The 17,804-nt window shown below is 37.9% G+C and overlaps 2 protein-coding genes across 3 annotated transcripts in view; one reads left to right on the plus strand and one right to left on the minus strand.

Moving 5' to 3' along the window:
• LOC143036797 (hemolymph clottable protein-like) overlaps positions 1-6,427 on the plus strand; it is a 191,496-nt gene extending 185,069 nt beyond the window's left edge. For both annotated transcript variants that reach the window (XM_076204540.1, XM_076204541.1), the window contains exon 33: positions 6,153-6,427. In XM_076204540.1, the coding sequence (XP_076060655.1) occupies positions 6,153-6,157 (5 nt within the window). In that variant the 3' untranslated portion in view covers positions 6,158-6,427. The remainder of the gene's footprint in view (positions 1-6,152) is intronic.
• Positions 6,428-14,044: 7,617 nt separating this feature from the next.
• LOC143036800 (zinc finger MYM-type protein 1-like) lies at positions 14,045-16,917 on the minus strand. Its single transcript, XM_076204549.1, has 3 exons — positions 16,677-16,917; positions 15,741-15,883; positions 14,045-15,612 (listed from the first exon to the last, which is right to left on the minus strand). The coding sequence occupies exon 3, from the start codon at positions 15,248-15,250 to the stop codon at positions 14,045-14,047; it is 1,206 nt and encodes a 401-aa protein (XP_076060664.1). The 5' UTR covers positions 15,251-15,612; positions 15,741-15,883; positions 16,677-16,917.
• Between the last annotated feature and the right edge of the window lie 887 nt (positions 16,918-17,804).

Consider the following 17,804-nt stretch of genomic DNA (forward strand, 5'->3'; position numbering starts at 1 on the left):
AATATCATTCACACATACTCCCTCATCCCCCCATCCCCACCCACTCCCTTCTATGCATCACAGCATCATCCATACACAACCATTCTCCACTCACCCCTATCTTCTGTCTTCTCCCCTCATTTCTCAACAGACATTCCCCTCTTTTCCAATGCACCAACACTTTCAAAATTGACATACAAACAAAGATTGTCTAAACTGGAACTACCAACCCTGGAACAAAGAAGAGAAAGAGGAGATCTATTGGCCATTTACAGAATCATGAAAGGCATGGAAGTCCTTGACAGAGAAGACTTATTAAAGTGGAATAAAAGAAAAACAAGAGGACATGAAAAGAAACTCAAAAAGGATAGCTATAAAAGAGATCTGAAAAAAAAAAAAATAGTTTTCCACACAGATTGATTGATTCTGGAACAAATTAGATGAAACATTAGTGTGTGCAAACACCATACAAGAATTTAAGAACAAACTAGATGCTGAGAGATACAAAGATGGGTCAATACGAGCATAGCACCCCTTCCTGTATAATACAACGAGGTGAATAAATACCATGTGGGTTGAAATTTGGTGTCTTAATTTTCTTCTTTGTTCTTCATTCAGCCAAAAAATCGGAGCACACTTGGAACATTAACAGTCACACACGAACTATGTCAACAGTTGTGAGGGTCCTGCATTTGATGAATTTCTAGTTTATCCCCTCACACAGTGAGGATTTCTGATTGGGTTCTTTTGGTGGAGTGGGTGCTATCCAGGTTGAAATTTGGTCTTTTACTTTTCTTCTTTGTTCTTCGTTGGGCCAAAAGCTCGGAGAGCTCCCTCACACCATGAGGGTTTCTGCCTGAGTTCTTTAGATGATGTGAGCACTATGCAAGTTGAAATTTGGTGTCTTATTTTTCTTCTTCATTCTTCATTAGACCAAAACCTCAGAAAGCATTCAGAGCTCACTGAGATCATTAACTACACATTGGTATCCCTGTGTCAACAGTTGTGAAGGTCCTGCATTTGATGTATTTCTTGTTTATTTTATCTAGGGTTTTGGCCACATATTATTGTAAGTAAAAATCTGCCCAGTATCATAAAGCTGATACTTTAGAGCATTGGTTCTCAACCTTTGGTCCATGGAACCCTATTGGCCCTAGGGGTTTCAAAAGTAGAGCCACCAATCGAAAGCCACTAGCAGTTAGTGAATGCAAAACGATTAAATTTAGTGTTGAAGTCATCACCAGGAGGTTAGACAATAGCAATTCATAGGTACAGGGTACCCATGAAAATAGGTTAAGAACCTCTGCTTTAGGGTCAATATGGGGCACCTTTATGGACCAGAGCCAAAAATCAATTTGTCTGTGTTAGAGGAAATATCTACACATAGAGATATTATATTACTTTATTGTACTGCAATTGTCCCTCTTAATACTGTCTTGTACCACTTCTCTGAATATATATTTCTATCTTCACCTACCCCTGTGGTAGAAGAGGAAATAATACTGCCACCAGGTTTTCCCACTTAGGTCGTAAACGGTGACTAAAATGGGATGGAGTATGGGAATAGGCACCCTACTCTCTGTACCCCTAAGTGGTAAATTCTTACAAAAAGTCGAAGCACAAGAGGGTCTGGGAGTTTTCCAACCAGAACCCTAAGGTTTGGGTCGTTTAATGTGTATGGGTGTGGTACAGATGACAGTAAAAGGAAAGAGATAGGCAGTATGTTTATAAGAAAGAAGATGGATGTATTGGTACTGACTGAAGCTAAGTTGAAAGGGAGGGATGAGTTGAGTTTGGGAGTGTAGTGGGGTGTTGGGAGTGTAGTGGGGTGTTTGGAGTGAGGAGAGGACGAGGGAGGGAAGGGGTGGCTATACTAAAAAAAAGAAGAGATAAACGTGTGGTGGAAGGAGGTTTCTTCAAAGTTAATGTGAATGAAGGTGAAACTGGGAGGGGAGATGTGGGTATTTGTAAGTGTATATGGGCCTGGTAGTGTGAAGAATGTAGAGAAAAGGGAGTTTTTTTGGATAGATTTAAATGAGTTCATAGAGAGTTTTGGGAGAAATGTCAGTGTAGTGGTATCAGGAGATCCCAATGCTAGAGTAGGGGATGAACCAATAGATGGAGTAGTTGGGAAGTGTGGAGTGCCAAGTAAAAATTGTAGCAGAGAATTGATGGTGATGTGTTTAAAAAGAGAGTTGGTGATAGCTAACACAGTATTTAGGAAAAAGGTTTAGTGTAAATACATATAGGAGAGGGTAGTGGAGGGAAGGGTGGTTGATAAGGCTTTAATGGACTATGTATTGGTATCTTGGAGAAGAGTAGGAAGAGTTTTGGATGTCCATCTTCTTAGGGGAGAGAGTGGGAGAATATCAAATAATTTTTTGATGGAAGGTAAGTTGTTGTTGTTGTCGTTCCCTAGACTGTCTGTCCGAGCAGTCCCGTCTCCCCAAGGAAGGCCACAGCCGAAACTGGGTTTTCCCACAAATCCTTTATAGAGTGTATGTTGTGTTGTTTGCGTGCATGATTGTGTATAATGCAGTCTTCCATTATGTGTTGTATGGTATGGGGTGAAGTGTTACATCCTGGGCAGCTGTTCACAACACGGTCGTCCAGCCTCTTCTGGTAGCTTAGAAGTGCTGGGTGGTGACCGCATCGCAGTCTGGCCAAGTGGACTCTGTCCTTTCGTGGGAGAGAGGATTCAGAAGGGTGGATATCAGGGGGTCTGGCATGCAGCAGTGTGTTGTCTTTCAGTGTGTTAATGGAGCGGTGAGTGATATGATTATGAATATGTTTCCGGAGGCTGGTATTTGGTGGTTGTGGAGGAAGAGAAGAGAGTATCTGTGCGTAATAAAGGTCTTTGGGTGTAGTTTTAATGTTTCTTGGTGTGTGTGGGTGTTCTGCTATGTAGTGTAGCGGGTGTGATGTGTTTGTGGTGGCTGCAGCAAGTGTTTGTGTGCCTCTCATGTCGAGGTGGTCCTTGACTTTGAGGACTTTTGTTTCATGGTGTAAATGGTCTGTAGGTGATGTATTTGTGCAGCCTGTAATTGTTTTTAGGGCTTTGTTTTGTATGATTTGAAGGGTGTTGTGGTGTGTCAGGGTGGGAGTAGGTGTGTAAAGATAGTGTGTGGGACAAGGAGGATGGGAGGGAATAGAAGGAGGGGTAGTGAGTGGTGGTATGATGAAGTGAAGAAGGTTGTAGAAAAGAAGCAAGAAGTCTTGGACTGGTTGCAAATTAGGATGAGAGAAATGTATGAGAGGTACAAAAGAAAAAAGAGAAGTAAAACATAAGATAAAGGAGGCAAATATAAAATGGGGAGGAGCATAACAGATTTTTTAAATTAATAAAAAAAAAAGATGTTTTGGAAGAAAGTGAAGAAAGGGGAGACAAATCAAGTAAAGAAGAAAAGGTAAAAGGTGCAGATGCAGAGATAATAATGGAAGAGGTGGTGGTAACGGGAAGATGGTCAGAGTATTTTAGGGAGCTGCTAAATATGGAGTAGGTTAGTAGGTAGCAGTGGGAGGCACTAAGAAAATGAGTGATGGGTGAGGAAAATGAAGGAGAAATAAGAAAAGATGATGTGCAAGTAGTTACAAAAATAATAAAAGCAGGTAAGGCACCTGGGTTAGATGAGTGTTATGAAGAGTGTTTGAAGAAGGGAGGTGGAAAAGGAGATAGGGGATAGAGTTGATGGAATATTAAGATGATTTGGACACATGGAAAGAATGAGTAAAAAGAGATTTGTGAGGTTGTTTAATGTGTGTCTAAGGGAGGCTAGAGTGCTGGATGACTGGAGGAGTGCCTGCTTATTTCTGCTTTACAAGGGAAACCGGAACAAATGTAAGTGAAATAGTTTCAGAGGGATCAGTTTGTTGAATGTAGTTGGAAAGACTTAAGGAGGGTTTTAATTGAGATGGTTAGGAGAGGAAAAGAGGGAGTAATTGGTGAGGAACAGTGTGGGTTTAGGAAAGGTAGGGGTTGTGTGGATCATATTTTTGTGATAAGGCAGATATGTGAGAATGATTTAGCAAAAGGTAAGGATGTTTTATGGATTTTTAATGGATTTGGAAAAGGTTTATGACACAGTGGACAGGTTGGCACTTTGTGAAGTTTTGTAGATATATGAGAAAGGAGGAAAGCTGTTAAGGGCAATCAAGGTTTCAAGAGACTAGTGAAGCCTGTGCTATTATTAGAAATGGTGAGAGTGAGTTGTTTGAGGTAAAGGTGGGACTGCATCAGTGATGTGTCATGTCACCATGGCTTTTCAATGTGTACATGGGTGAAGTGGTGCAGGAGGTAAATGCAAGGGTAATGAGCAAGGGACTGGAGATGGTTAAAGAAAATAGAGAAAAGTGAGAGGTAAGCCAGTTGTTGTTTGCTGATGACACTGTGCTTGTGTCAAGGTCAGAGGGGGGACTAAGAGAGTTAATGACGGAGTTTAGGAAAGTATTCAATAAGAGAAAGTTGAAGGTAAATTGGGTAAAAATAAGGTGATGAGATGTAGGAGGGAAGAGGATGGCAGCAATTTGGAAGTCTTAAATGAGAGGGGCTGGAGGCAATGGATAGCTTTAGGTACTTGGGATCGCACTGGCAGCAAAGGAAGAGAGTGGAGGTGGAGGTAGATTGTAGATTGAGAGAAGCAAGTAAATGCCTATCGGGATTGAAAAGTGTAATTAGAAATAGACATTTGGGAATGGATGCAATGAGGAGACTATATGAAGGGGTGATTGTGCCGACAGCACTGTCCGGGCCAGAGACATGGAGTTTAAGAGAGGTAGAGAGGAAAAATCTAAATGTGTTTGAGATGTAATATCACAAGGATGGTTTGGACACATGGAAAGAATTAGTGAAAAAAGATTAATGAAGGAGATGTGGAAGGCAGAAATGGAAGGAGTGAACATGAGGGGTGACCAAGGATGAGATGGACAGTAGATCTCCTCTTTCTCTTTTTTGTTCCTGAGTTGGTAGTTCGAATTGGACAGTCTTTGTTCGTATGTCAATTTGGAGAGTGTTGGTGCCATCTTTGTCATTTCTCTTTGTATTCTAAATTCTTTATATTCTTTTTAGTACTGGGTGTCCATAGTGTCGCAGCATACTCCAATTTTGGTCTTATCAGTGTAACTAACATTTTCTTTACCATTTCCTCATCCAAGTAATAAAAGGCCACTTTCATTGATCTTAGTAAATTGAAGGCTTCTCTATTTTGTTGATATGTTTGTCTGGTGTCATGTCTTTGCTGATAATTACTTCTAGGTCCCTTTCCAAGCTAACTCTTTTAACTTCCTTTGTACCAATATTATATTGCCCCGATATTCCATTTTCACTTTTTTCCAAACTTCGTTATACTACATTTCTTGATATTGAAGTTCCTTTCCCACTTTTGACTCCATTCCCAAACTTTATCCATGTCTTTCTGTGGTGATTCACAGTCTTCCTCTGTACTTACTTTAGTAGTTTTTCATTATCTGCAAAGAAGTTCATATAACATTCCACACCTTCATCCATGTCATTTATATATATATATGGCAAACATAATTGGAGCCAATACTGAACCTTGTGGGACTCCACTTATCATTACTTCCCAGTTCGAGTATTTGTCTCTAAGTACTACTCTCATTTTTCTCCCAGTCAAGAAATATTCCATCCATTCCAATAACTTTCCATAAATACCACCTATTGATTCAATTTTTCTTAATATCTGTACTGTGGCGCTTTATCAAATGCTTTTTGTAGATCTAGGAGTGGTTATGGGTGAATAGAATTTTGACACAGCCTGAAGGGATATTTCCCTGTCTTTTATTTTTCTGCATGAGTGGACAGAGGGGAGGTCGCCGGTTAAATGAAGTGGCCTTACTATGGATGTGCTTTATCTTGCTGCATTGTTTCTAACCCAGGGCAGGGGGCGGGATACGGGGATAGCCCATTATCCTTGAGGAGCTAAGATGAGTGGAAGGAAAGGGTGGTGGATGGGTGGGAGTGGGTATATGCCTTTTTGATTGGCTACCTTCCTGGTAAGGAAAAAAATTATATATGGATGAATGGATGGAGTTCTTGTTTTAACAAGTTGCAGTATTCTTCATCTTTTATACCTCTAGTGTTTTTTGCATTGTCTGTATACATGATAGAGTAGCTTCAAAACTAATCTAAATGATGATCTGAAATTCCTTCTTTACAGATTAAAAAAATTGTGACAAAAAGTGAGCCAGTGTTCCGTAGGAGAAAATGAAGAAACGGACAATTACATAGCAACATAAAGGAAAAGAAAGGAAATTACATTGCCACTGTGAACAAGCTGGCACAAGACTAATGTTTTCGACAGTACATAAAATTTTAGAAAAACAAGCAGCGGGTTCGCTGCATTTGGCTACGCCAGGCTGCTTGGCCTGCGGCGCTTTGGGGCTCCGCCCCTTTATTAACCCAGATGTATAAATAAAAGAAGTTTATGCAAAACATGCTTTTTATTTAGTCACACATGTAATATTACCTTTCTTAGCCGCAGGAGGGTTGCAGTCTTCGTCGTCTGTCCCATCAGCGTATTTATCCACGCTTATTAATTTACGTTTTGGTGTCTGCCCGCCATCCTTGTCTTCATCACTCATACCTTTGATCTCTGTCAGTATGCTTTCCAACTTCTCGCGCAATTCCCTATTCTCTTCCTTCAAATTGTCGCGCAATTCCCTATTCTCTTCCTTCAAATTGTCGCGCAATTTCTTGTTTTCTTACTTCAGCTTGGTTAAGATGTCTTCTTCTATTTCTTCTTCTTTCTCCTCTTCTACTTCGCGTTCTTCTTCACCTTCTTCGCATTCTTCTCCTATTTCTTCCATACATACATATACATATACACCTATACACACATACACATATACAGACGCTCCTCTACTTACGTTCATTCGTTTTACGTTTTTTCGATTTTACGTTTGAACTGACTGTACAAAAAAAAAAAAAAAACAATTGAGTGAATTTCTTAGTTTAGCGCGCTCTCCGTAGTTCAAACGATACTTACGCATGACGCTGCGTCCATTGTTTACATGGCACAAACGTTATAAGTATTTCCATGCGTATGTTAAGTTTACAGGTACGAATATTGCAGAGGACATTACATCATAAAACTCTACGGGAATAAAACATACAAAATAGGATTAACCGAACATTTTGGTTAATCGGACATTTCTAATCCTCCTTGGAGTTCGTATAAGTAGAAGTTTACTGTATTTTACAATGTTATGTGTATAATTATTTAGGGGTGTTTTATAACATACGGTAATAGAATTTACGGATGTATAGTACAGTATGAACGGTCATACATTACTAGAACGTACAGTAACAACTTACGTTCATTTTCAACTTACGTTCAGCCGTTCGGAACGTAACTAAAACGTAAGTTGAGGAGCGTCTGTACTCATACACATATTTATATACACATTGACAAATATGCGTCGGGGACCCCCTGAGGATCCGCGGGGGCCCCCAGTGGATCAGCGGGGGCTCCCAGAGGAGCCGCGGGGGCCCCCAGAGGAGCCGCGGGGGCCACCAGAGGAGCCGCAGGGGCCCCCAGAGGAGCCACGGGGCCCCAAGGGAACCACGGGGGTCCCCAAAGAACCCATCCCATGAATTCTAGGGGACCCATGGCCTGTCGTTACAAATTAGACATTTCGATATAATGTAGTCTACGCTTCTTCCCCGTTTCATCTCTTGGCATCGTATCAGTAGTCGATATTGTATAGTCAGGCAGCCTTACACAAGTGTCCCCCAAACACCGTCACCACAGGTCATTTCAGAATCATTTTGACAGAGAAATGCATCTGAAAGTCCCTGTGATCAGACTATGCACCGTTTTTAACAAACTTCTTATATTCTGAGAAGTAATGCCGCATAAACGCCTCTCAATCCTCATCATTCTCGGCCAATCAGCCGTCTGCGTTGCCGTGACGTCACCACTCTCGGCCAATCAGTCGTCTCCGTTACCGTGACGTCATTACTCCCCGGCCAATCAGTTGTCCCTGTTACCATGACGTCACAGGATGTTACCAAAACACCACCATGACCGAGGAAATTTAGAGTTTTGATTTTTTTTTGTATATATATATATATATATATATATTATATATATATATATATTTATACTTAGAAGACAGTCACTGTTTTAAGAATGAGGGCCATTTTCTCTGCTATATTCTATTTAGAATTGAGAGTTTCTTCTTTGATACCATTGAAGACTTGCTTTGTAATTGCTAGGACACTTCAGACAGACAATTTTTTTATTATTATTATTATTATTATTTTTTTTTTTTTTTTTTTTTTTACGTGTGATTTTATGACTCCCATCATAAATGACACTTCCTCCTTGCCATAGTATGAGTATAGGCCCAGAACTCTAAAACTAACAAGTTGTACATTGAATTTTGTTTTAAGTAATATTTTATCATTCAAGTTAAGCTAGTTGGACTTTTTCTTTCTTTCATTGTCTTTCGTTTCTTTTCTTTCTCCTCTTTATTATTTCTTTTTCTTTCTTCTTCTGTCTTTCTTTTCTTCCTCTTTCGTCTTTCCTCTTCTTATTTCTTCTTTTTCTTCATCTTTCTTCATTTTCATCTTTTTCTTTTTCTTATTCTTCTTCTTTATATTATACTTCTTTTCTTTAAAGGATCACAAATGAAATGGTGTTGAATTATGAGAAATATTTGCAAACCTATAGTGTTTCCATTCTTTTTCTTTAGAAAGAAGAATGGAGAAAATATATGTCAGTTTTAATAAGACTGTTTTGGTGTAATCTACATACGAGAAAGTGTATATACTTTGTAATCATCGTATGATCGCAATTTTTTTTCTTGTGTGTACCCACGAGCGACAAGTGTGCAAAGAATATTCTTCCTCGTTTGCTGTTATCATATCAATAACAATGAATCAAGACATTGGTGAAAGATGTACGCATTGCCCCTAGAGTTATGTAGTCAATAGTCACCCATGTTCTACGTACTCTCTGATGTCCTTAGTGGTCATGAACAAGAACAAGAACAAACGATAGTGTCCGTTTGTTCTTCCATGATCTAATGGTCCTAATAAAAATTCAGATATGGCAATTTTTTTATCCTTCATTCCCTTCAACACAAGTGAATAAAATCTCCAATTATCAGCTAAAATAATCTAAACTTTGTCATGGTGTCGAAGGGGCTACCGCTGTGGTGCTCCTATGCCAATATAAAGTTTGTATGATGCCACATGCATCTTCCTTTGTGTTATAGCCCTCTAAAATGTATGATCTCGATTTTGACCTTTCCAAGATATTCAAAGTCAAAGATCTTTATGCCTAGTGAAAATGCACATGTATCTTCCTATGTACTGATTATTAGTGAGCCTCTTTCTATTTCCAACTGTTTTGGAGTTAAAATTCTCGAAGAATTATTTGACCTTGAGTTTGACCTCTCATAATCACTCACGAACAAAGTTTACCTCTTTTCCTATCATGATATATAGGACTGTTACGTAATCGCATGGACATTAACTCACCTTTTCTATTGCAAGTAGGCGTGACCATTTATGTCACGAATGATGTACATAAGATCACACATACCATTGCCCGGGTCAGGGAAAGGCAGGAGTGTCACTTTCTTCACTTTATTCCAACAAACGAATATGAGGACTTTACATGTGTGTTTAACACCAGATCTAGGCTTACTCTGCTGCTATCCGGGGTATGGCGTCCCCCCCCCCCCAATGCTTACCCTCGCTATCTCTCCGAACCACGCATCACTTACACGACCATACCAACCATCCAGGCACACTATGCAACATTCATTCATGCACTTTCGCCACAGTGCTATAAATGAAAAGTAGGACAAACCTAATTTTGACCTCTGTATGAAGTAAACAGGACAAATTCTTTAAGACATCACATTAAAAAACAAAAATATCATATTTTTTTTATCTTGTTCTGAAAGTTTCATGCCAAATGATATAACCACGTAGTTGTAGTTTAAAAAGGATTGTTCCCAGACACTGTTTGAACGAAATGAAAATTACGAAAACAATACAGATCCTTTTTTGGATTTGGTAAGAACGAAAGAAGAAATTTGACTCGAATTATAGACATGGAATGGGAGATGAGTTTTAATAAAAATTCATGGGATTGAGAATTCATGGAACTAAAGGAAGAGATTATGAATTTAAGGAAGAACTACTTCGTAGTAAACAAAAGGGTGTGTGATTTAAAGAAGAACAATGCTGAAATAAATAATGAACTGAATTAAAAAAAATAACTGATTGAGGTTAAATGTGAAAATGAAAATAGGAAAAACAAAGATACCACCAACAGTGAGAATTTAAAAAAAGAGGTAGATTACAAAATAAATGCAATGTCTGAAGGAACTGAAGAAATTTTAGGAGAGGGAAAAATTGCAGAAGATTAAGAAATGGAATAAAAACAGAGGAAATAAAGAGATGCCTTTTAAAGAAATAGCACAACAACAAATGCAGGGGAATGCAAAGGCTACAATTATTCAAGTAATCAAAGGAAAAGCAAATTGGGTTAGAGATACGGTAGATAAAAAAGTATTTTGTAGTATATGGACTAAAGGAAAAACATGGTCTGGTTAGGTACTTGAGAGAAAAAGCAGAAAAAGAAATAGCAAAAATAGTTCTAAAAGAAGTACAAGACCAATAAGTAGAAAAGGAAATAGAAGTATATAGAATCGGACAATATTCAAAAGAAAGAAATCGAACTCTAAAGATAAAATTAAGGTCACATATGGTAGTAGAAGACATACTAGCAAAATCAGGAAAGTTAGCAGAGAATGACTACAAAAATATATGATGAAATTAAAGAAAAAAATGCGAAAATAACGAAGACTGAAAGCAAGGAGCTCTCTTGGAGAGTCGTAGATATGAGGCCGAGAAAATGGTATGCTAGGGTAAGCGAAACGAAAGGAACAAAAAACGAGATGGAGAAGGAAAAAAATAAACGTGGCTTATACTAACAAAGACGGATTGACCTCAGGATTGAGTGAACTAAATGATTACCTGTCAGAAAAAGCAGACGTAATGGGAATTACAGAGACAAAATTAAGGGGTCCACTGCCACCAAATAGTGTTGGATATGGATTATATAATCATTGTATTAAAGATAACAGGGCGGAGTCATGTTTTTGGCCATGGAAAACCTAAATAAGACGAAGGTTACAGAGGGTAAAAATAGTGTGGAAATGACCATGATAAAAGTTGAAGATAGCGACATGAAAAGTAGAAAGTTTATGGTGATTTATGTGCCCCAAAAAAGGGGCTCTTGGAAAGAGGGCGAGCATCAAAAAACATTAGAATATATAAGGCATTCATTAAACAAGATGCTGAAAGATGGAGGTAACCTGGTACTTACGAGAAACTTTAAGTGCAAACAAATATGTTGGAAAGAGACGACACTGAAAGGTGGAGAGGATCTATTGGGAAGTGTATTACTTGACATGACTATAGAACATACAATGACACAATGGGTAAAAGAAAATACCAGATATAGAAGTAATGAAGAACTGTCAAGACTAAATTTAATATTTAGAACAGAACCTAATATTGTGTATAAAATTGAATACAAGACATCATTTGGGAAGAGTGATCACATTTTAACAGAATTTGAACTAAAGGAGAAATTCAGTGTAGAGAGAAATGAGAAATACAGAAAAAGAAGACTGATGTACAACAAAACGGTCTTTGGGAAACTTAAGAATTTTTTTTTTCAAAATGCAAATTGGGAAAAAATTCTACAATGAAGACACACAAGTGGAAGAGAAATGGATGATTTTGATGGAAATTTATAAGGAAGGAGTGGATAAATACGTACCAAGACAGAAACAGGAAAAGGTGTATATTAAGTGCCGGTTCAACAGAAGAAGCAGTACAACAAAACGGTCTTTGGAAAGCTTAAGAATTTTTTTCAAAATGCAAACTGGGAAAAATTCTACAATGAAGACACACAAGTGGAAGAAAAATGGATGATTTTGATGGAAATTTATAGTGAGCGGATAAATACATACCAAGACAGAAACAGGAAAAGGTGTATACTAAGTGCTGGTTCAACAGAAGATGCAGTGAGTCGAAAAACAAATGAGATAAAGCTTGAAAAAGATGGAAAAGGATAAAAAAAAAAAAAAACTGATAACCATCTACAAAATCATGAAAGCCACAGAAGTCCTTAATAGAGAGGAGTTGCTAAATTGGGATAAGAGAAATACAAGGGAACATGAAAAGGAACTCAAAAAGGACAGTTATAGAAGAGACCTAAAAAAAATCCACACAGAGTAGTGGATAAATGGAACTGGACAAAACAATACTGTGTGTAAAAAACTATGCAAAAATCTAAGAACAAACTAGACACTCCCAAGATACTGGGTAAATACTTGATAAACTTACACACACACACAAATATATATATATATATATATATATAAGGGAGGGAAAAGGGTGGGAGTGGAGTATGTTGGGTATGGAATGGGTGGGAGTGTTTTTTATGCCTTTGTTTTTTGGCCACCTTCCTTACAAGGGGTAAAAAAGCCTTTGGTGTGTGTGTATATACATATATATATATATATATATACAGTAAACTCGCGCTTATCCGAACGCGTTTTAACCGAATAATCGCATTAACCAAACATTTTCTCAATACGGTAGCCATCGCTTTAACCGAACGTATTTGGATCTCAACCAAACATTCAAACACCCCGCCGCCTCTTCCGCCACCCGCAAGCTTCACCAAGTACTCACACAGTGGCAGCACACTCCATGTTTACACCTGATTGGCTGTTTGGCGGTACAAACATTCGTGAGTCCTCTCGGTGACGATACAGTATCACAAGCTCTCCTTAAATATTTTCTCTTTATACTCTATAGAATATGTTTATGAACTATTATAAGCATTTCCAGGGCCGTTTCTAGCTTTGTGGGGGCCCTAGGCAAGAGGCAGTTAGGGGCCCTCAAAAGTTAGAGAGATAGACAGATTGGTATTTCATTTATACCTGTGAAGTTTGCCAAACAGTAATTAAATGACTTCTATATCTTTTGATGGTGTTAAAGGATGCAAGTAACTATTACACCATATTTATTTATTTAAACATTTATTTTAACTTAACATCACAGTCTCTGAATACAAACCACACTTCAAAATATTGGTAACTTAACATCACAGTCTCTGAATACAAACCACACTCCAAAATAGTAGGAACTTAACATCACAGTCTCTGAATACAAACCACCACCAACTGCATTGTATTGGGCTCAAAATCTCTGCTTTCTGGCTTTTTTACTAGCAAAATCATCAATGATGTCTTCATACAACACGTCTTTCCCCACTTCATGGTTGATGCTGATTATTGCAAGACCACTGAGTCGCTCCTGCCCCATAGATGATCTTAAATAGGTCTTGATGAGTTTCAGCTTCGAAAAGCTCCTCTCTGCTGAGGCCACAGTCACAGGCAGAGTACAGGCAATTCTCAGTGCAACCCACAGATTGGGATACAATTCCTTAAAATGTTTTTTGTGGATAAAGGTGAGGAGCTCAAGAGCAGTCATTTTGTCTGAGGGCAAACTTGGTAAGTGTTTAACTTCCATAGCCAGTTCCTTTCCATCAATGTCACTTTCATTTCCAGAGGTTAATGTCTTGTATAGTTTGTCACACTGGTTGTTCAATGACTGATCATCCAGTTTCTGGAAATTGAGCAGCACTCCAAATTGGTCTCTTACTTCACTCAGAGTTTTAAATCTATCAGTTAAGGATTGAATGGTAGTGTCAACAACAACATTAAAGAATGTTATTTCTAGCCTCTTCATTGCATCTGCAATGGGCTCATCTGCGGCCTCATAAGCAAAGTGTCTTTTTGTACTTCTTAATCTCTTTTCTTTGAGTACAGCCTCTATATTCATTTCCTCACACATATCTTTAGCAGAGACTTGAGCTGAAGTGAATCCAATTCTTCTGTAGTTAGTCAGAGATGTTTTCGCTTTAGTAAGGAGGTCAACTGCCACATCAAGCTGCATTTTAGGAGACTACAGGAGCTTACTGACATGGTTCACAATGTGTAGAATGTCGTACTATATGACTGTGCAAATGATAAATCGGTATGACCCCACCTCTTCTGCCAGACTTTGGGCTTCAACCTTGGTCAGAGGATCAGACACTTCCCTGACCTTCAACAAAGCTTCCCTTATATTAGAGGCCTGATACCACACAGCTTCTATGCTATTAATATGGCTCTCCCATCTTGTGTCACTCCAGGTTTTGAGTGCAACAGTGACATAATCTTTTAGGATTGCCCATCTTTGTGGTGAGGCTGAAAATAGGTTGTACAGTTTCTGAACAGTGCCAAAATAGCTAGTGGCATCTATTGAAGCTGTTGCTGCATCAGATATCATCATGTTTAGGGAATGTGCTCCACATGGAACATAGAGTGCACGAGGGTTTTTCTCAAGAAGTCTGGCTTGAACTCCTTTGTTTCTCCCTTTCATGTTGGCACCATCATCATATGATCGTCCTCTGCAATCTTCAAGGAGAATATTCAGTTCCGTCAGTTTCTTTATAATTAGAGATGACAAACCAAGACCTGTTGTTTCAGAAGCTACAAGGAACCCCATAAAATGTTCCTTAATTTCTGGTTTTATATCCATTTTGACAGTCCTTATGACGACTGACATCTGTTCTTGATGGCTTACATCGGGAGTACAGTCCAAAATAATTGAATAATATTTTGACTGTTTAACTTCAGTCACCATTGTGTCCATTATTTTAGTACTGATTGAAGCAATAAGTTCATTTTGGATGATATTTCCAAGGTAGCTGGAATGACTGAACTGGCCACTCTCAACACGCTCAATGTGCTGCTTCATGACAGGATCAAATTTAGCAAGCAGCTCCACCTCTTTTAGAAAATTCCCATTATTCTGCTGGTGTAACGTGTTTGATGAACCTCTAAATGCAAGATTTCTCTCGGCTAAGGATTGGATAATGGCGATTAAGCGAGTCAGGACATTTCTCCAGCGCCTCTTTTCAGCCTCCAATAGTGTTCTTTCAGCTTGGTCTATTGTCTTTCCAGTTTGCAAACTGAGTTGTAAATCTTTCCAGGTTGCCATGTGCGCTATGTGTCCTGAACTGCTTTCATGACTTTTCAAAAGTGTGCCTATGTTTTTCCAGTCTGTCAGTCCTTCTGTCACTAACTTTTGTTCTTTGGTTGAAAATAATTTACAACAAAAGCAATAGAGAGCATTTTTTGTTTTTGAGTAGATAAGCCAAGTCCGCTTCATCTTTTCTCCATTAATCAATGTTCTACAAAAATAATGATAATGAAAACTTCTTCCGTCTTCTTTTTTGGGAAATGTGAAATCAGAACAAATCTGAAATGGCCCTCTACCTACTGCATCCGTTCTAAATGCATCAGACAGAATGGTTGGCCAGTTAGCAGGATCTAGTGGTTTAGAATAAATGGGAGGCTGTTCAGAAGTAGATGATGCCTTCTGTGGTTCTGGGGAGTGTGGTGGTCTTGGTGGCAGTACAGCTTCCTGGACAGATCCTGATGAATGTGATGGCACTGGAGCATCCTGTTCAGGAAGTTCAGAATATTCCTCTGGCTTGCTGTCTGGAGCTCCAATATATTTCAGAATTGATCCTGCAAAATTACAAATTTCCTTAGATGATTAGGCATTAGTCTAAAATAATACTCACCATTCAGAAAACATAATAAAACCAAACTTTAATATGTTTCTTTAAATTATTAAATAAATGATAATGAATTACCTTTTTTTTTTTTTTACCATTTTTCTTCATCAAATTTCTTTTTCTTTCGTTTCTCTGCTCCGCTGAGATAAATTCGTTTTGATGCCATTACGGGAATGATGATTGGCGAGTCTTAGAGTCATATGTAGGCCTAGCACAGAAATCTGTTAAGTGAAAACCTTATAAATACATGGAATCAATTTTACATACACGATATTCGAGTAGAATAAATATGATTATTTTTATCAGTGTAGGCCTAACACACATATCTGTAAAGTGTAAACCTTTTAAATACCCCTTAATAAAAATAATTCTACATACACGAAATTCGGGTAGACCTGAAAGGTGAACAGATGGGTGATTGTTGAGCCTGTGGTTATATTATATACGAACTAGAGAAACGGACCACACGACAAACGGAATAGAATTCATGTATTTCTGTCACTTCCTTTTGAGCTAACCTCGGTCCTGCCATCTAGTGTTTTTTTCATTAGGTAGGTGAAGTGAGAAAATAAATAATCATAATTTTGATAATAAAGAAATAAGCGAATAAATGAATAAGGGATTGGATAAAATATCGATACAAAATAAACAAAATTGAACATATGAACATATATGAACATTGAATATTGAAAAAGGTGGAAAAGGTAAACATTCCATAGAATACAAACATTTCCTATTGTGCATACAAATATAATTAAAGGAATTCCAACTTACAGTCACAGAACACACAAACTTACAAATTTACACTATTAGAAGCTAAGCATGAAGCGACCAAAGAGTAAACAAGAATGCTGGTGATGCCAATTCCAGTGACAAATAAAGCCAAACAATTGGACAAAGAATAGTAAGCTAATGGCCAAAAAGAGTTTGTAATCAACAATTAATAACATCTGTAGCCATAAGCCCTAGCTTAGTGAACACATAAATGAATAAATAAAGCCAACTAATGCTTACCATAATATATCTTTAGATGTAGGTGATTTTTAACAAGATAGTATTTTTAGCAGACGATCAAAACATTTCAAACAATAACAAACACTGCAAGAGGCGTGTTGTTTATTTGCGTCGGCAGGCGGGAGAGGCACAGGCTCATATTTGACCTTCGGTAGCGTTACCTAGCCATTGGGCCGGCCGGGGGCCCCCTGGTAGGTTGGGGGCCCTAGGCAATCGCCTATACCGCCTATAGCTAGAAACGGCCCTGAGCATTTCCATGTGTATGTTAAGTTTACAGGTACGAATATTGCAGCTGACATTACCGCATAAAAATCTACGGGAATGAAACATAAAGTAGGATTAACCGAACATTTCGGTTAATCGGACATTTCTAATACCCCTTGGAGTTCGGATAAGTGGAAGTTTACTGTATATATACATATATATATATATATATATATATATATATATATATATACATATATATATATATATATATACCGGGTATATATATATATATATACATATAATCTCGAACTGAATGTGATTTACTATAGATAGTAAATTACATTATGTTCGAGATGATATGTGTCCAGTGACAAAAATATATTTTGGCCTTGATGCGAGAATAATCGAGACGAAGTATCCAACTGAAACATATGCAAGACGTTATGTGACTTTTAGTTAACTTTATGCTGATACCGATGAAAAAAGGAACGGAAAATCATTTACTTTTTATTAATCTTCTCAATAAAATTATACCTAAATTACAACACTAATATTCCCTATTCTAAACACACACAATAATCCTTGATATATATTTGTTATTATTACCACTAACGTATCACTTAATCCTCTAAGTAAAATTAGTAAGCTTTATAAGATAAATATCAAATACATGATACATCTGAAGACGTAAACGAACTGTTTGTCTTTGATCCGGAAATGATTTAAAGGTCAACTGAGAAGGTTTTAGATTTTTTTATGCATGAAAATATAGCTGAGAAGTTAGAACACTGATATGCACGTTATTAGCATTTTAGTCTTGATTTTGTCCAAATAGCATGATCTTAAAAGTGCCTGGTAGTAGACGCACTTTTCAATGTCTTAACCATGCGAACTTCCTTGCATGAACATATGAATTATCTA

This window comes from Oratosquilla oratoria, chromosome 21, assembly GCF_046742065.1.
Source record: "Oratosquilla oratoria isolate Oo_2021 chromosome 21, ASM4674206v1, whole genome shotgun sequence".
NCBI lineage: Eukaryota > Metazoa > Arthropoda > Malacostraca > Stomatopoda > Squillidae > Oratosquilla > Oratosquilla oratoria.